General features: G+C 39.8%; 1 protein-coding gene across 31 annotated transcripts; it reads right to left on the minus strand.

Annotated features, from left to right (window-relative positions):
- Positions 1–1,213: 1,213 nt before the first annotated feature.
- Positions 1,214–21,478, minus strand: LOC148006557 (cystatin-related protein 1-like). Of its 31 annotated transcripts, XR_015684694.1 has the most exons (8): positions 16,276–16,634; positions 12,005–12,133; positions 9,210–9,305; positions 8,619–8,664; positions 8,331–8,444; positions 7,144–7,204; positions 3,923–3,981; positions 2,822–3,147 (listed from the first exon to the last, which is right to left on the minus strand). XR_015684694.1 is itself a non-coding variant. In XM_087655208.1 (7 exons), exons 3-7 carry the CDS (start codon positions 12,104–12,106, stop codon positions 3,096–3,098), a joined length of 423 nt encoding a protein of 140 aa, XP_087511334.1. In that variant the 5' UTR covers positions 12,107–12,139; positions 16,276–16,396; positions 16,840–16,932; the 3' UTR covers positions 1,214–3,095. The 31 variants fall into 31 exon arrangements, 23 of the variants coding, with proteins under 23 accessions (XP_087511334.1, XP_087511336.1, XP_087511349.1 ...); XM_087655208.1 differs by lacking the exons at positions 7,144–7,204; positions 8,619–8,664 and adding an exon at positions 16,840–16,932 and having other exon boundaries at positions 1,214–3,147; positions 12,005–12,139; positions 16,276–16,396; XM_087655210.1 differs by lacking the exons at positions 7,144–7,204; positions 8,619–8,664 and adding an exon at positions 16,840–16,909 and having other exon boundaries at positions 1,214–3,147; positions 16,276–16,396.
- Between the last annotated feature and the right edge of the window lie 1,690 nt (positions 21,479–23,168).

A 23,168-nucleotide genomic window follows, 5' to 3' on the forward strand; every position in this document is an offset into this window, starting at 1 on the left:
TGTCACTAGTGTCTATATTAGATATTCAATTGGTAATAATAGAAGGGATATGTAATGTTGTCCTAAACACTCAAAGCAATCAGGAACATGAAAATGCACAATCATGAGCATAGATGATTTGGTTTCCAGGCAGGAATTAACAATTCAGAATGGTAGATGGTAAATTTGCATACATCATCTTCTGTTTTCAAGTTCTAGTATTGTAAAATGGATTCTCATACCACATTAAAACACTTTGAGAAAAGAAAAATAAATTCATGGGGTCAGGTTCATTCTTATCTTTTAAAAATAAAACTGAGACATATACTTCAACTTTGAGTGTCCTCCATTATTAATTTTCACAAGTGTTTTCCAGTAGACGACAAACTGTTCCCTAGTGGAGAGAATTCTTCATACAACTGCATCAAACGTGATTTAGGCTTGATGAAACTTTTCAATGGTTAAGTGACTGCAATATAAGTATCAGGGCCTTATTTAAGATCCCCAGAATCTATGTAAACACAATGTAACAGTACTATCTGCAACCCTAGTAGACCCAGGGACTATGTAAGATCATTGACTAGCTTGACTCAATAAGACATGAGCTGTGTGTTAAGAAAGAGACTGGCTCATCTATTACAGTGAATACAATACGTAAGACACATGAAGTATTAATATTAGTAAATAAGTATATATGCAAATGTTTTCTGATTTTATTTTTCACAAATATTTCGTGCAATTACATAATGGTTTTACAAATAGTATCCTCTTTTCCTTCTATTCCATATCCCCTCTTCTCCCTGCTTCCACAAAGACGTTCCCATTCTCACCCACCTACTCCCACATCAGCACGCTGGCTTTACCCTACATTGTGGAAGTGCCCTTCAGAAGACCAAGGGCTTTTCCTCCTATTGATTCTGGACAATGCCATGTGCTTCAATATATTTTGCTGGAGCCATGGGTCCCTCTATGTGTACTCATTTGGTGGTGTTTTAGTCCCTAGGAACTCCGGTGGCATCTGGTTGGTTGATATTTTGTTCTTCCTATGGGGTAACAAACACCTTCATCTCCTTCAGTATTTTCTCTGAGTCCTTGATTGGACTTTTCTTATTAAGTCTAATGGTTGAGTTTTCTTGTATTTCTTTAAGGTATTTTTGTGTTTCTTTAAGGGCTTCTACTTGTTTACATGGGTTCTCCTGTCTTTCTTTTTTTTTTTACTTTTTCTTTTCCTTTCTTTGTAGAGAGTAATGGTTTATTTTGCCTCTCAGTCCAAGTACACAGACCCCAGGAAAAAAATAACAGAATAACGTCAAGGCAGATGATCCGATTACATTCACAGTCATAAAACACGAAGTAATAATTAATGCTCAACTTACTGTCTTCTTTTTTACTCTCCAAGACCCAAGCAAGGGAATGTTGCTATCCATAGTGTGTATGTCTTTTGAGACTCTTCTTTGCTGAAATGATCAAAATAATCTCCTATTTCTCAGGTTATTAATGATATAAAGAAGTTTCTCCTGTATTTCCTTAGGGGAGTTATTTATGTCCTTCTTAAAGACATCTGTCATCATTATGAGATGTGATTTCTAATCTAAATCTTGCTTTCCACTGTGTTGGAATATCCCGTAGTTGCTGTGGTAGAAGAACTGGATTCTGATAATGCCAAGCAGTGTAGGTTCCTGTTAGTTAGGTTCTTGTGCTTGCCTCTCACCATCTGGTAATCTCTGATGTTGTTGGTCTTGCTGTCTCTGACTGGATATTTTACCTTATGTGGGCCTGTAAGCCTATGAGCCTGTGATCCTAGGCATGTGCAAACTCCCAGGAGACCTGCTCTCTGTGGGCAGGTTTTGAGTCTTATGGGCTGTCAGACAGCCTTATCTCTGGGCTCAGATGGAGACAGGATGTGTCCTGTAACAATCTTCCATGTGGGTCCAGTAACTTGCATACTTCTGGAAGCTGATGGAGACAGGGGTGTACAGTCTTAGGCAGACCTGCGGTTCCTGCCCACCCTGTGCTCTAGGCAGCTTTCTTTTTGGATAGTCAGTGGAGCGAAAGTGGGGTCCTACCTGTGAGCTTAGGTGGAAGGGCCCTTCTGGCAGACCAGCTCTCTGCCAGCAGGTTTTGTATCCAAAGGCTGTGGACAGCCTCATCTCTGGGTGCAGATGCAGTTATACACAAATGTTTATATAGTTCCACCACATTGAATTATATGATTTAATTTTACAAATCCATAGGGGCACAGAATATACGTTTTCCCTTCGGCATCCTCAGATAATGTATAATTCTTAAAATTTAAAAATAGAATCGGCATGCATATTTATATATAACACAGGTGTGATATATACCAAATGGGATGTGCTATCTAGCATATTAGTTCTGTGCATACCTCTGTTGATATTTTCTCTCAGAGAACATTAGTTTTATATTCTCCTATCCAGAAGTGAGATGATTCTTTTTCTTTAAAGGTTTAAAACAACAGATCTTATACAAAGTCAACCCTATGAGTGATTTTTTGAGCTATAGATAGGATAGTAACAAAGGCCTGGCTGTGATTTTTGTGAATGTTAGTCATCCACATGATTCAGTTAGATGTTACTGTAACGTTGCTGTTATAACTACAGGGCATATCTTCCTTGAGATGGAAGATTATTCACTATATTTCAGTCTTCTTACATAGAAAGTAAGAGTCTTCATTTATACAGGAGGAACTGCAAGTGCCTATGAAACGTGGATATCATCACAGAGAATAGAACATACTTGACACAGACTTGTTGATAAGAGCCTCAGGGTTCTTTGCATTTGATTCCATTTACCCGCATTGCAGTTGTTCTCAGACAAAAACTCAAGAGGATTGGGAGTACCTTTATTGAGCAAAGCATAGGTTTTTCATGGGAGGCTTACAATGGTTCATTTAAAAGAAGTGTGTGAAAAGTAAAAGGAAGACAATTGTTCAGGTGTACATAACTGGACTGCATATCTCTGCGACTCCTGGCATCCAGACTGAAGGGTGATTCCATATTAGAGTTCCAGAACTATAATCAATGTCTGCAAGTGGTGGGTAACAGTCCAGTCAGGCTCAGAGTCTCATTCAGTATAACAATTGAATCTTACAGCATTCATATTTTGCTCATAATAATCAGGATACAGTTGAAAGTAACATATTTCTCTCTAAAAATGGAAAGAAATATAGATCGTTAGGGATATTAAAATTAAAAAGAGTATAATAATCCTGCTAAGTGAAATGGAAATGGTAACCATGTAAATGACACACTGGTCATCCCAGTGTCCTTGGGTCCCTGGATATTCAGCATAACTCTTCAGTGGACTATGTCATTGACAAAATTGTCTAAAGTTCACAAGATTTTATGTGAACAATCAAGAACTCATGAGATCCTGAATCCTGTTACACAACATGAGTCCCCAGGATCAGGGCCCATCTAGTTCTAGACCTTGACAATCATTAAGCATGGCACATGGAAAAAAATCAAAGAAGGGAATATTGATGTGAAAATAAGGTATGATACAAATATTGGAGAAGATAAGTGCTGCCACCCACAGTATCAGAGGAATCCAATGTGTAAGACAGCATCTGGCAGTTGAAACAGGAGTTCAACAAGAGGGATTAAAGTCATGAACATATGGCAGATCTTTTAGATGCACGGGACCAACCATGTAGGAAAGGTGATGGCAAGCAAGTAGGTTTTCTGGAGATGGCCCACCATTTTGCATAGCTGTGATTGGTGTGCTCTGAAAGGCATGGATCAATCCCAAAATAGCTTCTCACTTCTGATATTGCTTTCCTGCCACTATTACTGCTTAATAATTTCTGGGCATCATCTCACAATATTGAGCACAGATTCTTCATATCAATATGAAAACATTTTATGTAGTAGTGCTGTTTGAAGACTTCTTAGAATTTAATGAAAATGAAGGTACAACTTACCCTAACTTATGGGACACAATGAAAACTGTGCTAAGAGGAAAACTCATAGCTCTGACTGCCTGCAGAAAGAAACAGGAGAGAGCATATATCAGCAGCTTGACAGCACACCTAAAAGCTCTAGAACAAAATGAACCAAATATACCCAGGAGTAGTAGAAGGCAGGAAATAAACAAACTCAGAGCTGAAATCAACCAAGTAGAAACAAAGCAATCCCACTAAAATCAGGGACTAGACAAGGCTGCCCACTCTTTCCCTACTTATTCAATATAGTTCTTGAAGTTCTAGCCAGAGCAATCAGACAACAAAAGGAGATCAAGGGGATAAAGATTGGAAAAGAAGAAGTGAAAATGTCAATATTTGCAGATGATATGATAGTATATTTAAGTGATCCCAAAAGTTCCACCAGAGAACTACTAAACCTGATAAACTCCTTCAGCAAAGTGGCTAGGTATAAAATTAACTCAAATAAATGGATAACCATTTCTCTGAACAAAAGAGAAACAAGCTGAGAAAGAAATGAGGGAAATGACATCCTTCATAATTGCCCCAAATAGTATAAAGTACCTAGGTGTGACTTTAGCCAAGCAAGTAAAAGATCTGTATGATAAGAAATTCAAGTCTCTGCAGAAAGAAATTGAAGAAGACCTCAGAATATGGAAAGATCTCTCATGCTCCTGGATTGGCAGGGTTAACATAGTAAGAATGGCCATTTTACCATAAGCAATCTACAGATTCAATGCCATCCCCATCAAAATACCAATCCAATTCTTCAGAGAGTCAGACAGAACAATTTGCAAATTCATCTGGAATAACAAAAAACCCAGGATAGCTAAAGCTATCCTCAACAATAAAAGGACTTCAGGGGGAATCACTATCCCTGAACTCAAGCAGTATTACAGAGCAATAGTGATAAAAACTGCATGGTATTGGTACAGAGACAGACAGATAGACCAATGGAATAGAACTGAAGACACAGAAATGAACCCACACACCTATGGTCACTTGATTTTTGACAAAGGATCCAAAACCATCCAATGGAAAAAAGGTAGCATTTTCAGCAAATAGTCCTGGTTTAACTGGAGGTCAGCATGTAGAAGAATGCAGGTTGATTCATGCTTATCACCCTGTACAAAGCTTAAGACCAAGTGGATCAAGGACCTCCACATCAAACCAGATACACTCAAACTAATAGAAGAAAAAGTGGGGAAGCATCTCGAACTCATGGGCACTGGAGAAAATTTCCTGAAGAAAACCCCAGTGGCTTATGCTCTAAGTTCAAGAATAGACAAATGGGTTCTCATAAAACTGCAAAGATTCTGTAAGGCAAAGGACAGTAGTTAGGACAAACGGCAACCAATGGATTGGGAAAAGATCTTTACCAATCCTGCAACAGATAGAGAGCTAATATCCAAAATATACAAAGAACTCAAGAAGTTAGACTGCAGGAAGACACATAATCCCATAAAAAATGGGATTCAGAGCTAAACAAAGAATTCACAGCTGAGGAATGCTGAATGGCTGAGAAACACCTAAAGAAATGTTCAACATCTTTAGTCATAAGGGAAATGCAAATCAAAACAACCCTGAGATTTCACCTCAAACCAGTGAGGATGGCTAAGATCCAAAACTCAGGTGACAGCAAATGCTGGCGAGGATGTGGAGAAAGAAGAATGCTCCACCATTGTTGGTGGGATTGCAGACTGGCACAACCATTCTGGAAATCAGTCAGGAGGTTCCTCACAAAGTTGGACATTGAACTACCTGAGGACATAGCTATACCACTCTTGGGCATATACCCAAAAGTGGCCCCAACATATAACAAAGATAGGTGCTCCGCTATGTTCATAACATCCTTATTTATAATAGCCAGATGCTGGAAAGAACCCAGATGCCCTTCAACAGAGGAATGGATACAGAAAATGTGGTGCATCTACACAATAGAATATTACTCAGCTATCAGAAACAATGACTTTATGAAATTTATAGGCAAATGGATGGAATTGGAAAATATCATCCTGAGTGTGGTAACCTAATCATAGAAAAAACACATGGTATACACTCATTGATAAGTGGCTATTAGCCCAAATGCTTGAATTAACCTAGATGCACAGAACACATGAAGCTCAGGAACGATGACCAAAATGCGAATGCTTCACCCCTTAAGACTGAACTCCCAGTGAACTAGATTGTTGGGGGGAGGGCGGCAATGGGGGGAGGATGGGGAGGGGGACACCCATAGTGAAGGGGAGGGAGAGGGATTAGGGGGATGTTAGCCCAGAGACCGGGAAAGGGAATAACACTTGAAATGTATATAAGAAGTACTCAAGTTAATAATAATAATAATAATAATAATAATAATAATAATAATAATAATAATAAAAAGGGAACAAGAATACCCTTGGGAGAGAATAGGGAGGCGTAGTTTAGAAGAGAGGCAGAAGGATCACCCATTCAGAGCCTGCCCCACATTTGGCCCATACACATACAGTCAGGGAACTAGATAAGATGGATGAAGCAAAGAAGTGCAGGCTGACTGGAACCGCACTCTCCCAATCTCTCCTGAGAGACACAGCCAGAATACAGCAAATACATAGGCGAATGCCAGCAGCAAACCACTGAACTGAGAACGGGACCCTCTTGAAGGAATCAGAGAAAGGACTGGAAGAGCTTGAAGGGGCTGGGGACCCCATATGAACAACAATACCAACCAACCAGAGCTTCCAAGGACTAAGCCACTACCCAAAGACTGGACTGACCCTAGGCTCCAACCTCATACGTAGCAATGAATAGCCTAGTAAAGAGCACCAGTGGAAGGAGAAGCCCTTGTTTCTGCCAAGACTGATCCATGAGTTAACGTGATTGTTGTGGGGAGGATGGGTAGGAGAAGCCCATATATAAGGGGAGGAGGAAGGGTTAGGGGGATGTTGGCCCAGAAACCTGGAAGGGGAATAACAATCGAAATGTAAATAAGAAATACTCAAGTTAATAAAGATTAAAAAATAATAGTGCTTTTTAGATGAATTAATGACTATAGAATTCTTGATTCGATTCAATAATTTTAGATAGAAATTTAAGGAGAAGGTTTTATTTTCCCAGAAAGATGTAATAAAGTTAAAATCAAGAACAGTACATGCACCTCCTCATAGAATAATGAATGAATTATAATGAATGAAATGAGCTTTAAAGATTCAAGTAAGATGAGAAAGAAATTTGAGACATACCTTAGATCAATGAAAGACATTAATTCTAGGTAGTATCCAGGCATGATGCTAACAGTGTGCACTGGAATTTAGCAAGGACATGTGAAACTGTTGTTTTAAACTTATAATGAGTTTATAGAGTGAAACACTACTTTGACCTGACTATCTACAACCTTCCATAACTCCTTTTTTTGAAATTTCATCTGTGAGGTATATTCTAAAAAGCTAAAAAATACTCAGAGAAAAATAAAATGTAATGTGTAGTTGTAGTGGGATATTCTCTATTCACACAATGTTTATATTTACTTTTTATATAGTATATATGTATATCTGTCTGTCTGTGTGTATGTACATACATATGTATGCTTAATAATATTTATTATTAAAATGTATGTCTATATGTATACATGTGCACTTTTGAAGTTGAGTGGTTGTCATCAGCCAAATTTGTGTGTGTGTGAGTGTGTGAGTGTGTGTGTGTGTGTGTGAGTGTGTGTGTGTGTGTGTGTGTGTGTGGTGTATGCTTGACTTTAATTTTACACTTTTTCATTTTCTATGATTCACAAAAGGTTAATGAATTCCTAGGCTCTTACCTGTGTATCAAGAAATCCCCAAGTAAAAGCAGCCAAGTAACTAAGTTTCTTTTCCCAATACTCTCCTAACATCAGCAATCAAAAGTCAGAAACCATTAGCTTCTGGAACCAGAACAGTAAGAGATAGTTAAAGGCCAGAGGTCATGAACCTTTGGTCTGCTTATAACCACCACACCTCAGTACCTGAATGACTGTGTGGGGCTTTTAAAAGTAAACCTTGTAAATGATGGTGAGGTTGGGAATAAGAGACTCTCTTCTGACAAGCAACCATATCCACAACACTTTATTCTGTCAATGAGCAAAAATTCAATCATACCCTTGGAAGTAAAGTTCCCAGCAAATGGAGAATAATAATTGTTATGGACTTTTCCTCCTCATCTGTGCACAGTGCTACTTTAGAGGAATTGATGCACTCAACAAGTGTATCTATTTTTCTTATTGATCATCCCCACTTTCTCTCTATAAAAGTTTGCACATGATCTTTTCCTGTGCACTTCATTTATATTACCTTGCTGCAAGCATAAAATACTAGCACAAAACCCTTCTCAGATATTATACACCGGTCCTATTTTTCACAAGGTTTTTTCAGCAAGAGGGGTCACTTAGTGTTCATACCTTCAGTTCTTCTGTTTGTTCTTGGAAGGGACATTTGCCCAGATTAGACAGGAACTTCCTGCATCTGATTCTTCCAGGCAATGATATATAGTACATTGTTTCTCCAGGAGTCCGCTTTAGAAAAGGAACAGGATTAATTGTATCACTTCTCATTGGTAAGTTTCTCTTTGTAGTAGCTCTTTGAAATGGAAATAATTATTTTTTATCATTTATTTCAGCATTCTTTAGCTGCATGGATTATTCCTCACACAACAAATAAAACTTATCTTCATAGAAATTGTTTCCCACCTTACTGGTTGTTTGATTATGAGCATCTTTCATGAGTTGTCTTGTGCTAATAAGAAGAAGGAAACATGACAAAAGAGAAGAATAAAATCCATTCAGTGGAATTAGGAATGAAAGGATTATATCTGTGAGTTATAGTGTTGCCAGAAACAACTCTATACATATGGAAAATTTAAGGGGCAGCACTGGATACCTTTGGCCTGTTTGGGGCTCTTTTCTTTCATGGCCACACGGAAAGCTGCTGAAGCTCAGGTTAATTAATTATCATCTCCAAAGGAAGTGTCGTTGAAAAGGGTCCTCTAATCCAGAGAGGAACACCAACTTACAGAAGGTTTTCTGCTCAGTATGAAGAGTTCAATGGAAAACACTTCAAAATTCAAGTTTATGATTTGTGCACATACCCTTACTCTAACCCACAAGTTCTTGTATATTTATCCCCAGCTCTATCCCTTCATAAATAACTACATTTCTACACATTTCTCTCCAATACTCACATTTTCTCAAAATATCCATATATCTATACCAATGCATGAGCATAGTACCTCTGCCACCCTGCCCAACTTCTCAGGAGACAAGGCATTACCAAATACACACCTTTATGGCATAGAATTCCCTCTCTAAATGACATTGGTGGAAGTCAGACTCAGTCTTTTTACATGTGGTTTTAACCATTTCAATTTCTCCAATTTCCTATGAAGAAAGGAGCACAATTGTTTTGTAGTTCTGTATTTTTATTTACATGTATGCTTTAATTTACTTTTGTAGCTAACACTTTTATTTTGGATCCATGTCAATATTATTGCCATCTGAACACACACACAAACTACTTCCAACAGAATGATTTTCAGGACCTTTTTCTGTGTACATCTTTACTCTAAGAAATAGAAGAAATAAGACATCAACGTTGGAAGTCTGTGACTAACATTTTTCAATATTGTTAATAAGGTAGAACCAGCCTGGAATAGAAACCAAAAGGACAGGTAAGAACCATTCCCAATACATGATCTGCTCTGAGAAGAAGGGAGGCTTTAGAATGCAGCATGAATTGAATGATCCTATTAATTTCAGGATAAAAGGTAGTCACACTTTGCACCTCTAACAAGGTTTCAGGTTGGTTTGTTCACCTAATGATCACCATTAATACCTACATTTAACACAGAGCATCCCTTTCATTTGGTTTCTAATTATAGTTCCTTCAGTGGACAGGAGAATTTGGAATGCTACACACAAGGGGAAACTTCATCACAAATAAATAGAGCCTGTGAGTGTCTCAATTCTAAATTTGATCATTGATACTAACATATCTCATGGCATTTTAGTCACTTGTGCAGTTAACAAATTGGCACTTACATATTCATTGCGGAGGGAATCTCAGATACATTTCCTGGAAGAAACCAAGCTAAAATAATAGAATTTGTCCTTTGAAACCATGAGTAAGGACAATTTTCCCTGGAATGATGCTTATCCTGTGTCTACATTTCGACTCAGGTATACACTGAACAATAGGCATCTTTGTTATGTGTTTGGATTGCACATTTTCCTTTTTTGTAATTTTATAATTTTAACATTTACTCAGGTTTTTGGAAAGTCTAGTATTTGTGCCTTGACTAACAAATTGGCTGAGTGTAGTATGTTTCAGGGGTTGACTCTACATTGCTGAATGATATAGCGTACAAGGTGGTCATCCTTCACAGTTGGTTACTAGTTGCATCGGTCATAGGTCCTAATGTTTTTTTTTTTTTTTTTTTTCTGCAAAATTAGGACTCTAGTTCCTAAGTGCTGCTCCAGGATCATTCCAAGGTCACTAGAAAAAAGGATGTATAATCTCCAGGTTAATTTGAAAATACAAGCCTACAAATTCCATGCTGGGAATTGCTCAGATGACTTTACCTGTCCTTTAGAGGTCTCCATACAATTTGAAATTTGGCTCATTGTGCATGGTTAATTATTATTATTTTTTGGATGTAATAAGCAAAGGCGAGGTTTATTACGGAGATCTATTACGGGGATCTCCAGGCTGACACATATCCCGTGCAGGAGACAGAGGTATCTACCTGGACTTTTAGAAGCAATGGATTTTTATAGGGTGAGGAACAGGGGGATGGGGAGAGTCGGCTCGGCTGTAAGTGATTGGCTCATTCAAACATAGCAGTGAGATTACAGCACAGCAGAAGAGTACGTGCTGACTGGGGCATTCGATTTTAGAAGCCAGGGGCTTATCAGGGTTTGAAGGACATCTGGTTAAAGTGTGGCTCTGAGTAAGCTTGGGGAGGTGCCCTCCTGTCAAATGGTTTGGTTTATGAGTCAGTCGAAATAACTCGGGCTGGTTCCTGCATTCCTTTTCTTTATCTTTATGGTCTGTTAGTCCGGGTGAGGCTGCCTGGACTTGTGTTTCACAGTGTTTAGCCCTGAGTCTGTGAATTTTGAAACTTATTCTTTTAACTTCATATTTTTGAAACTTAAATCTGTATAATTTTCCTTTCATTCTCCTCTTCTTCTACTAAGTAATTCTAATCTTAGAATTTTGATATCAAGTCTCGTATTTGGTCTCACCAGTTGTCCTAACTGACTGGTACTGTTGTCTCAGAACCATCAACTGAACAGTACCCACGCGATTTTTAACAAAAGCAATTAACCTGTTTGTCATGCAGGGGCCAAAAACTAAAACCAAGAAAATTATTAGTAATGGGCCAGCCATAGCAGAGAGTAGGGTAGTCATCCTAGGAGACCGAGTGAACCAAGACTCAAACCAACCTTGTTAAGTGTCTCTATCTTTTTGTAGGAGTCAAGCCTATTCCCACACCTATCCCAATGGAACCCAGGGCAAACATGTTGAGTGTCCCTCTAGGTCCCAGCTCTCAGCCCCAACAGCTAGTATGCGGCTGGTGAGGGCTGAGAATTGACGGCTGTCAGAGTGGTCAGCAGCACCAGGTACGATCCTTTCTAGTGAGGCTCAAGTGTCTGGGCTCTGTGTCATCGTATGTAGCTGAGTCTCCGACCTGGAACTGATGAGATGTCTCAGGGGTCCCTGGGGTATAGGCTGTTGCCAGCTGTGACCAGACTTCTTTCTGTATCACCTGTAGGTCTTTTAGCCTGGCATACAAATCATTATTACTATGACATGTTGGTTCAATAACATCATCTAATACAGCTGAGGCCCCATATAAGATCTCAAAGGGGGTAAGGCTGAATCTGGAAGGGATATTTCTTGCTCTGAAGAGAGCAAGAGGGAAGGAGTGCCACCCAGTCTGCCCCAGTCTCCATGGTCAATTTGGTCAGGGTCTCTTTATAGTTTTATTTATTTACTCTACCTGTCCTGAACTTTGAGGTCTGTAGAAACAATGTAATTTCCAATCGACCTCTAAATACTTGGCCACACCCTGGCTTACCTTGGCAACGAAAGTCGGGCCGTTGTCTGACCAGATTACCTTGGGCACTCCAGACCTGGGGAAGATTTCTTCCAGTATCTTCTTGATGACTGCCGAGGCCATCTCTTGCTTGGTGAGGAAGGCTTCTATCTATTCCTAAGAAAGTATCTACAAGCACTAGGAGATACTTGAGATCATATTTTCCTGGTTTTATCTCAGTGAAGTTCACTTCGACTTTTCACTAAACTCTCTAGGTCTCTTTGCCCTGTTTGCTTGCTACGCATTCACTTATTGACATACCTTATACTTTTTACTGTCTCTCTGCCTAAAATCTTAAAGTCTATTACATACACCTTAACTATTTGGACAAACTTTTTTTTTATTAACTTGAGTATTTCTTATATACATTTCGAGTGTTATTCCCTTTCCCGGTATCTGGGCAAACATCCCCCTCCCCCCTCCCCTTCCTTATGGATGTTCCCCTCCCAACCCTCCCCCCATTGCCGCCCTCCCCCCAACAGTCTAGTTCACTGGGGGTTCAGTCTTAGCAGGACCCAGGGCTTCCCCTTCCACTGGTGCTCTTACTAGGATATTCATTGCTACCTATGGGGTCAGAGTCCAGGGTCAGTCCATGTATAGTCGTTAGGTAGTGGCTTAGTCCCTGGAAGCTCTGGTTGCTTGGCATTGTTGTACATATGGGGTCTTGAGCCCCTTCAAGCTCTTCCAGTTCTTTCTCTGATTCCTTCAACGGGGGTCCTATTCTCAGTTCAGTGGTTTGCTGCTGGCATTCGCCTCTGTATTTGCTGTTTTCTGGCTGTGTCTCTCAGGAGCGATCTACATCCGGCTCCTGTCGGTCTGCACTTCTTTGCTTCATCCATCTTGTCTAATTGGGTGGCTGTATATGTATGGGCCACATGTGGGGCAGGCTCTGAATGGGTGTTCCTTCAGTCTCTGTTTTAATCTTTGCCTCTCTCTTCCCTGCCAAGGGTATTCTTGTTCCCCTTTTAAAGAAGGAGTGAAGCATTCACATTTTGATCATCCGTCTTGAGTTTCATCTGTTCTAGGCATCTAGGGTAATTCAAGCATTTGGGCAAATAGCCACTTATCAATGAGTGCATACCATGTGTGTTTTTCTGTGATTGGGTTACCTCACTCAGGATGATATTTTCCAGTTCCGACCATTTGCCTACGAATTTCATAAAGTCATTGTTTTTGATAGCTGAGTAATATTCCATTGTGTAGATGTACCACAATTTCTGTATCCATTCCTCTGTTGAAGGGCATCTGGGTTCTTTCCAGCTTCTGGCTATTATAAATAAGGCTGCAATGAACATAGTGGAGCACGTGTCTTTTTTATATGTTGGGGCATCTTTTGGGTATATGCCCAAGAGAGGTATAGCTGGATCCTCAGGCAGTTCAATGTCCAATTTTCTGAGGAACCTCCAGACTGATTTCCAGAATGGTTGTACCAGTCTGCAATCCCAACAACAATGGAGGAGTGTTCCTCTTTCTCCGCATCCTGACCAGCATCTGCTGTCACCTGAGTTTTTGATCTTACCCATTCTCACGGGTGTGAGGTGAAATCTCAGGGTTGTTTTGATTTGCATTTCCCTTATGACTAAAGATGTTGAACATTTCTTTCGGTGTTTCTCAGCCATTCAACATTCCTCAACTGTGAATTCTTTGTTTAGGTCTGAACTCCATTTTTTAATAGGGTTATTTGACTCCCTGCGGTCTAACTTCTTGAGTTCTTTGTATATTTTGGATATAAGCCCTCTATCTGTTGTAGGATTGGTAAAGATCTTATCCGAACAGTTGGTTGACGTTTTGTCCTAACCACAGTGTCCTTTGCCTTACAGAAGCTTTGCAGTTTTATGAGATCCCATTTGTCGATTCTTGATCTTAGAGCGTAAGCCATTGGTGTTTTGTTTAGGAAATTTTTTCCAGTGCCCATGTGTTCCAGATGCTGCCCTAGTTTTTCTTCTATTAGTTTGAGTGTGTCTGGTTTGATGTGGAGGTCCTTGATCCACTTGGACTTAAGCTTTGTACAGGGTGATAAGCATGGATCGATCTGCATTCTTCTACATGTTGACCTCCAGTTGAACCAGCACCATTTGCTGAAAATGCTATCTTTTTTCCATTGGATGGTTTCAGCTCCTTTGTCAAAAATCAAGTGACCATAGGTGTGTGGGTTCATTTCTGGGTCTTCAATTCTATTCCATTGGTCTATCTGTCTGTCTCTGTACCAATACCATGCAGTTTTTATCACTATTGCTCTGTAATTCTGCTTGAGTTCAGGGATAGTGATTCCCCCTGAAGTCCTTTTATTGTTGAGGATAGCTTTAGCTATCCTGGGTTTTTTGTTATTCCAGATGAATTTGCAAATTCTTCTGTCTAACTCTTTGAAGAATTGGATTGGTATTTTGATGGGGATTGCATTGAATCTGTAGATCGCTTTTGGTAAAATTGCCGTTTTTACTATATTAATCCTGCCAATCCATGAGCATGGGAGATCTTTCCATCTTCTGAGGTCTTCTTCAATTTCCTTCTTCATTGTCTTGAAGTTCTTATTGTACAGATCTTTTACTTGCTTTGTTAAAGTCACTCTGAGGTACTTTATATTATTTGGGTCTATTATGAAGGGTGTCATTTTGGACAAACTTTTTATCTAAGTGAGTCCATTTCTGTATTTGGCAAAGTGAGTCTTTTTTTTTTGTTCTCTGGGGAGTATAGCTTTCCCCTCAAGTGTGCCATTGTCTTTTTTTTTTTCATTTAAGCAATTTTGCCTTTTCTTCTGTCGTACATTATAAGTGAGGCCATCCCTTAGTCCAATCCCAGTTCCCAGTGGCTGTCTCCTGCAGGCCTGTAACCAGGATAGGCTCCTGCATAGCCATTTCTTGAGCCACTTGATCTGCTTTGTTACTGCCCCATGTCACTGAATCTCTTCCCTCCTGATATCCTGAGCAATGAATAATACTCACGGTTGTTGGCTTCATCAGGTCATCCAAGAGATGGTAAAGACATCTGCGGCACTTATGTGCTGGGGGGTTGGGGTTCTGCCATTCCAGATGACATTGTGTTGTCCACCATGGCAGCACCCACTTATCTCTGACCTTCATGAAGAGAACTGTTTCCGTCTGTGAACAAGGTCCTCGGCTTTCAGCAGGGGTCAATCAGCCAGTCGCAGAGGTCTTTCTTCCACCTATGGGCTTCTGCCAGTACTTGACACTCGTTCTATGGTGGCTCCAGGTCTGGATTGGGCAGCACGGTGACCAGATTGCCCCCAACCAGTGGAGAATCTAGTCCATGGCAGCTGACCAGTGGTCCCATCCTCTGGGACATTTTATTCAAAGGCAAAACATCAGCCACTCTATCACAGTTTAAGTCCTGGAATGGGTGATAATTGTTAGTGCCCGGCTGGCAGGAGTGACGTGTTCCAGGCAGAACAGCACTAAGCCACACATCTCCCAGCATCAGGTACTGGTGCACTGAGACAGGTCTTAAGCTCCACATACACAGTCTGCAGATATGCATACACATGGCCTCACCCAGCCAATTCAGCCCACACAAGCCATTTTGGAGAGCAAATTTCTTATGAGCAAGGGATAGGGGCAGTCAGGGATGACCATGAACTAGTGGGTTACCCGGCCCACGCCAAGGTCCACTGTTCTTCGGGCAGTTCATAAGTATCATTTGTTGTTGGTAGTCCCCTGTACTCATGGTCTTTTGCTGGACACTAGTCCATTTGGACATAGGAGCACAGAGTGTTAGGCCCTCTGCATTCACAAAACAACTGGGCAGGCTTTCCTTCCATCTTTGTGCATAGTCAGCACTCTAGGACCAAGTGGCTTGCCTTTGGAGTCACTGGAGAGGCCCCTCTTGTTCTTCCTGTGGCAGTCCTTGACCCAGTGTACTTTTTCTTTGCATTAGGCACACTGATCTTTAGCCAGGAATTCTCTTCTCTACTGTCTTCCTAGGTTCCCTAACTACTGTGGCCAGTATATGTTCCTCTCTTGTCTTTTATCTCTATTTATCTCTCTAACTTCCTCTTCTTTTTGTCTCTTTTCCATAGCTTCCTGTTCTTTTCATCTTCTTTCTCTTTCTCAGTCTCTCTGTTCAAATTTACTTTCTCAGTAACTTATATTAACTCTCAGCAACTTAGCTTAACCCTTTAAATTTCTGTAACTTTCTCTTCATATACTTTCCTTATCTTAGCCAGATTGGTGGGGCTTTTTCCAGCCCCTTGGAGATCCACCCTTGGAGCCTGGGGGCAGACCCGGAGCACTCCCTACCTTCAGGGGTATTGAAGTCAACAGTCAGGAGTGAGGGCCTTCCATCCATGTCTGGAACATTCTTTCTGGCCTCTAGTAGGATTTTGTCTTTCCTCAGTGGTAAAGAAGACCTGTAACAGTTCTCAAGTGGGATGGTGAGAAAACAAGAAGGGAATCTAGAGAATAGAGGTCCACTGAAGAGGACAAATAGCATTTAGTCACACCGCTAAACTAGGAGGCCTTTTTTGGACAAAAAGGCCATTGTAAATATAAGCACAAGCTTTGTCTATGAAACAGAAAGGCGAGCAGAGGGGCAGCCTATCTGTTACCGGCTGCCTCTCTGGACTTAGATTTTCCCTTAAGGAGTACCTCTCTTCAGTGTCAGCTTGGTGGCTTTGCCTCTCAAGTAAACCAGCCTCCAAATGACACTAGGCTTCTAGTAACAACTAATAACAAAAGGATGGAGGGATGGTTAGAAACTGGGTGCTAGATACTAAGCAGCTGACAAAAGAATTGTAACCAGTTCACCTGGGGCTTCCTGTCTCTTACATCTAATAAAGAGATTGTTAATACTATAGTACCAACCTTTAATAAAAAAAAACAAAACTATAGCTCTCCCCGTGTCTCTGAATACCAGGACTACAGTAGTAGTCCTTCACCAAGCTGTCTCACTTGGCTAAAGGCCCATGGAAAAGAAAACATTAATCCTGACCTTGGCCACAGCCAAAGCCTGAATTCTAAATTTTGACTAGCAAAACAAAGTTCTTCACAGTTTGTTGTAGATTCTTTTTGAAACTATTTTAGGGGCTTCTCTGCTCCCCAACCTGGGGCATCTCTCCTTGGGGAGGAGGCTCAAGAGAGAAAGATAAAACTCCTGGCAGAAAACAAATTCTCTCAAGCAAATTATTTTCAGCTTTTAACTTAAGCGCCAAGAGGACCAAGTAAAACTCTTTGACAAACAAAGCAAACAGTTCCATGATTTCAAACACAGTCGTCAGTCCAAGATTTTAAACACAGTCGTCAGTCCAAATTCAAAAACGAAACAAAAGCCAAAAAGACACTCGACAATACCACAGAAAACAAACCAGACAAACAAGTCCAAGACAAAGCATCCTATAACCAATTTCCACAGATGCCTGGTACCTTCAGTACCTGGCCCAAACTGCAGTTTAACCTTAGCCACTTCTGGGATGAGATGGACCATCTGATTCCACCTCCCAAGAGGATTCCAGAGTGTCCTCTTTCCCTAACGTCCTTCCAATGGTCCACCATCAAAGACAAAGGGGTTGTCACAGTCTGCCCCATGGCAAAGAAAAAGAACACCAAACACAGAAACAGAATACAGACAACAGACACTAACACGTCCAAGCACACTTGTCCGCACCTATACTTAAATAGGCAGCCGAACGCGACCTCCGACGGAGTGGGATTCCTCATCCACTCCCGCCTAGGTAAAAGGAGCACTCCATTTCCTTTGTTTCAGAAAACCACAGTCAGGTCCTCCTGACTGCCCACAGTCGGGCTCTCCCAACTGCTCTCCTCCCATGGAACGTCTTCCAGGGGCTTCAGCTTGCGGGAGCCAGATGATCCTCACAGACCTCAAAGGCAGCTGCACCGAGTAGGGATACACATCCACTCTCCTAGCACAGGGCAGGAATACACATCTACCCTCTTAGCACAGGGCAGGAATACCCATCCACCCTCTTAGCACAGGGCAGGAATACCCATCCATCCTCTTAACACTGACTGGTACTAAGACACACACATATACACACACAGCAGAACCAAAACAGACAGACACAGATTGACCAATGCGGCACTGCTCACACACAAACACTCAGACAAACATCCAACTCACCTCCAAGGGGTCTTCAGAGTCTGGGGTGGTCGCGAAGATCCCGGACGAGCTCCCAAATGAAAGATCCTAGCTCGAGTCTCAGGATGGTGCGCCCCAGAAAACACCAATCCCGGACGAGTCCCCAAATGAAAGATCCCCGAAGAGAGACCCTTATTCAAGTCTTGGGAAATCGTGGACCCCAGACACAGAGAGACCATTTTGGATATAATAAGCAAAGACGAGGTTTATTATGGAGATCTATTATGGGGATCTCCGGGCCGACACGTATCCTGCGCAGGAGACAGAGGTGTCGACCGCATGGTGAATTTTTATAAAGCGCACACATGCACCTTTTGAAATATACCCTTAAGTTCTTTTTCTGTAGGTTCTCACCTAGCACATTTAACATCGTTTTTTGTGTCTTGCCATTGTCAATCAACTTTTTTGGGTTAATAGCATCTGCATCTAGCCTAGAAGAAATGGCCATTTTCCACTGTGGAATAGAATCTTACTCAATATCTATATTAGAAAACTTTCTCAGGTTCTGTATGTAAAGCACAGCTGAACAGAGAATGTGGGAGCCATAGTCTGCCCTGGTTGTCGATGTCAGTGGTCATATACAAGAAGGAAATAAGTATGATATTATCAGAGCAAGTACAATGACTCTTCATTTTCCAGAAAGAAATATTTACTATATAGAAAATTCCATAGTTTGCTGAAGTACACAAATAGTTATTATCATGAGATTTGGAAAAAAAATATTGACATAAACCCACATACCAGAAGCCCCTTGCACTACATGACAGTGAGGAGGATGAAGCAAACATGGCCACATGTAACACTGGACAGAAAGGAGGCAGGATCAACAAGGATGCTGTGAACTCATAATGAGTAGTATGAGGGAAACTTCATTTCCCATAATAATAATTAGAATTAGGCTATCTAGAGATTGCAGTAAGGAAAGATGCAATTAATAAGGCAGAAATACCAAGTTTGTTCCTGTTCTCCCATCAATGTAAAAAGATATTTAATTAACCAAAGGCATCTATGACTTCCATATATACAGTGACAAACTGGCTCCAAACAATACACATGTACAGACACACACACACTCGCGTGCGCATGCAGAAAGACGCACACACACACACACACACACACACACATACACACACACACACACACACATAACTGAAATACTTGAAAGAGTATGAAAACATTCCTTCTTCAATAATAAATGTTTGTGTTTCTGTTTGTCCTATTGTATGGTCCTTCATTAAACAGTGTACATTTCCATCTGGTGTTTAATGTCATTTAGCCAAATTAGAGGACACCTTATGTTAACTGTGAAATAGAAAAATATTGTTTCCTATTTACTTCCAGCAAATTTAAACAGAATAAGATGTAGAGCTCCCACCGTATGCTAGCATTTTTTGTTTTGCAGGATTTCTGGTCTGTGTGTGGATACTATCTCTTAGGAGTTCTTTGAAATCAGGTAGAATAATGCAATTCTGAGAAGGCATTTCAGTACTAAGAATGCGTCATTCTATCTGTAGTGTGATAAGACCTTCCATGAGCCATCTGTTTCAGAAAATGAATATTGTATATTGGAGATAAGCAAGCATGGTTACAGAAAAGACTGTAGTAATAGACTAAAAAAAAGGATAGTGCTACACATGGACAAATCAACACTGTCTCTCACCCTGGGTGAAGTACTTACCCATATGTGCATGATGAATGACTGATTTTTTATGTTGCTGAGATATGTGTCATCACTGTACTTGTTGTACAGAAATTTGAAGACATCATATACATCATTTAGTTTGTTTTTTCCATGAAGTTTCCTTTAAAATATTCCCTACCTCCCATGGTACTTTTTGCAGTTGCATGATTGAAGTTCAGAAACAGTACAAAGATGGCCAGTAGGAGCAGTGTTCCACATAGGGTTTTGCACATTTTCTTCTCAGATATGAAAGGGGAGCTTCAGAATAGAAGAGGTTTCAAGATGCCTGGGAAGTAAGTACACTTCTTTTATCTTAAATGCTGAACCTCCTATTTAGCCACACCTTCCAAATGGAATCCTCTTTTTGTTTACCTCACTATCCTTATTCTTGCCAACTTCAATACCTCTAGTACACTTGTTACTTCATGTATACCCATTTAGGATTTCTGCCACTTGTCTGACTTCTCAGCTTAGACCTTCCCATCACTAGACCTGGCTCTCCTCCTCTGCTTTCCAATATTGATTTTTTTTTGTTATCCCGAGTGGTAAAACATTTATTGGACCTGGATATCAAAGTAGAAATTAAATTTTTATTTTCCTTGGAACATTCTAAATGGCATTTTTGAGTTACCTGTTTCACCATAGTTCATGGGTACTTTTGAGCCCTTGTTTAATATCTGGTATTCCTCCCTTGGCTCTTCTGTCATGTGCTGTAGGGATTTCATTCTCAAATTTCTGGAGAAGTATTTTGTTTGCTAAAACTACTGTGGTAGCCATTATTGTAGAAAGCTTACAGTGTTAGTTTTGCAGGACTCCTAAAAGACCCCTATGAATTTAGATTACAAAGGTCACAAGGTCCTAAAGGATATTTCTAGGGCAAAGATCTGGGATCTAATGATAGATCTTGGGGTATATTGTATCAGGGAGTCCCAAGGACACACTGCTTGAAACCTGTAATTTCTATTTAAAACTTGGCACTTGAGATTTTAAAACATAGAACTATTTTCATATTATAATGTTTGGAATAGTGTCCACAATATTAAAATATTAATATGTAATACCAGAATCAGCTCTCCACTTGGGAATGTCTTTGAATAATTTCAAATGGTTGTGCTTTGCATAGTGGTAAAAATGAAATTTTATTTTCATTTATTCATTTAACTTAAATTATCCTTCATTCACGAATTCTTTACAATAGTTTGCCTGTTTAGAATCTGAGAGTTAAAGGTTAATTTACTTAAATTAAACTAAATTATCTTATCATTAGTTTTATACTATTAACTTAAGACTTTAGAGAATATGGTGAATAAAACACCTTAATATGTGTATACCAGCCCCAGTTAATGCCCTTAGGGAAGGTCATCTGAGGGTATCACAAATATTACCCCTAGAAATATTACCTGAAGCAATTAGTAATTAATATTTACCCCTCCTTCCAATTTGCACTTGTGCACAGATTAAACCTAGGTCTCCTGCTCCCTACCTACTACAACAGCATCCAGAATAAGCTTGACCCCCAGGTACTGTGACACACCAAGATCACAGGTGACACCACAACGTCTGTACCAATACTGGGTCTAACTTGGTCCCTCTGCGACATGGAGAACACAGGAATATTGCCTAAACAGAGGCATGCATCCCTTCTGGTTTGCAGCTGTGCCTGGAGTGTTCCCAGGGATTTGGGTCCTCACCAATTCGTATAAAACTTAGAGGAAGCTTGACTCCTGGTAACTCAAACACACCAGAATAATAGGATCTCATAGGCAGCATGACTCACAGGAAATCTGACATACTCAGGACAAAAACACCAAATGACAGAACAAAGAAAGACTATTGAAAGTAAGGAAGGGGTTGGGGATTTAGCTCAGTGGTAGAGCGCTTGGCTAGCAAGCACAAGGCCCTGGGTTCGGTCCTCAGCTCCGGAAAAAAAAAAAAAAGTGGTAAGGAAAAAAGATCAAGTAACATATAAAAGCAGACATTACAGAATTACAGCTGACTTCTAAACAGAGATTCTAAAAACCAGAAGAACTTAGGCAGATGTCATACAGACCCTAAGAGAAGACAAACGCAGGCTCAGGCCAGTATACCCAGCAAAACTTTCAATCATCACAGATAGAGAAACAAGATATTCCATGACAAATCAAAATTTAAACAATATATTTCCTTTGTTAATACAGTCATACAGAAAATAAACAGAACTAAAAGTCCAATACAAAGAGGGGAACTACCCAGAAGAATATGCAAGAAATTAGACTTCTGACAAGTAACAAAAATAACTAAAAAACATAATTGTACCTCTAACAACAATATTAACAAGAATCAACAATCTTTGGTCCTTAATATCTTTCAACATCAATGGACTCTAATCCACACACCCCAGAAGACATAGATCTGAAATCTTTAGAAGAAAAAAAGATCAAATACATCCAAGAGGAGTAGATGGCAGGTAATCAAACTCGTGGCTGGAATCAACTAAGTAGAAACAATTAGAACTATACAAAGAATCAACAAAACCAGGAGCTGGTTCTTGAAGAAAATCAACAAGATAAGCCCTTAGTCAAACTAAGTAGAGTACATAGAGACAATATACAAATTGATAAAATCAGAACTGTAACTAAAGACATAAATCAGAACTGAAGAAATTAAAAAAAAATCAGATCCTACTGCAAAAGCATATACTCCATGATAGTGGAAAATCTAGGTGAAATGGATGATTTTCTAGACCAATATTAAGTATCCAAGTTAAATTAGGATCAGACATACCACCTAAACAACCCCATAACTCCTAAAGAAATAGAAGCTGTCATTAAAAGTCTCCCAACCAAAAAAGCACAGAACCATATGGTATTTGTGCTGATTTCTTTCAGACCTTTAAAGAAGACCTAATACCAATACCTGTCAAACTATTCCATCAATGGGAAACAGAAGGAATACTACCCAATACTTTCTATAAAGCTAAATTTACACTGTTACCTAAATCACAAAGACCCACAAATAAAGGACACTACAGAACAATTTTACTCATGAATATTGATGCAAATATACTCAATAAATTCCTCACAAACTGAATTTAGGAATATATCAAAATGATCATTCCCCATGATAAAATAGTTAGGCTTCATCCTAGCGATACAGGGATGGTTCAATATATGGAAGTCTATCAACTTAATCCATTACATAAACAAAGTGAAGGGAAAAAATAAACATAAGATCATCTTGTTAAATGCTGTAAAAGCCTTTGAAAAATACCCCTTCGTGTTAAAAATATTTGAGAGATTAGCAATTCAAAGTTCATTGGTAAACTTAAGAAAAACAATATCAAGCAAACCAATAGGCAACATCAAACTTGATGGAGAG

The sequence above is a fragment of the Rattus norvegicus genome, chromosome 3 (assembly GCF_021556685.1).
Source record: "Rattus norvegicus strain SHRSP/BbbUtx chromosome 3, alternate assembly SHRSP_T2T, whole genome shotgun sequence".
Lineage (NCBI taxonomy): Eukaryota > Metazoa > Chordata > Mammalia > Rodentia > Muridae > Rattus > Rattus norvegicus.

Coding starts and splice junctions, on each gene's coding strand:
- LOC148006557 (XM_087655208.1), bottom strand. CDS start 12,106: ATGGCCTCGGCAGTCATCAAGAAGATACTGGAAGAAATCTTCCCCAGG. Junction 8,445..9,209: donor GGGAATTCTATGCCATAAAG/GTGTGTATTTGG, acceptor CCTTTTCTAAAG/CGGACTCCTGGAGAAACAAT. Junction 3,148..3,922: donor ATTGTGTCCCATAAGTTAGG/GTAAGTTGTACC, acceptor TTCCATTTTTAG/AGAGAAATATGTTACTTTCA.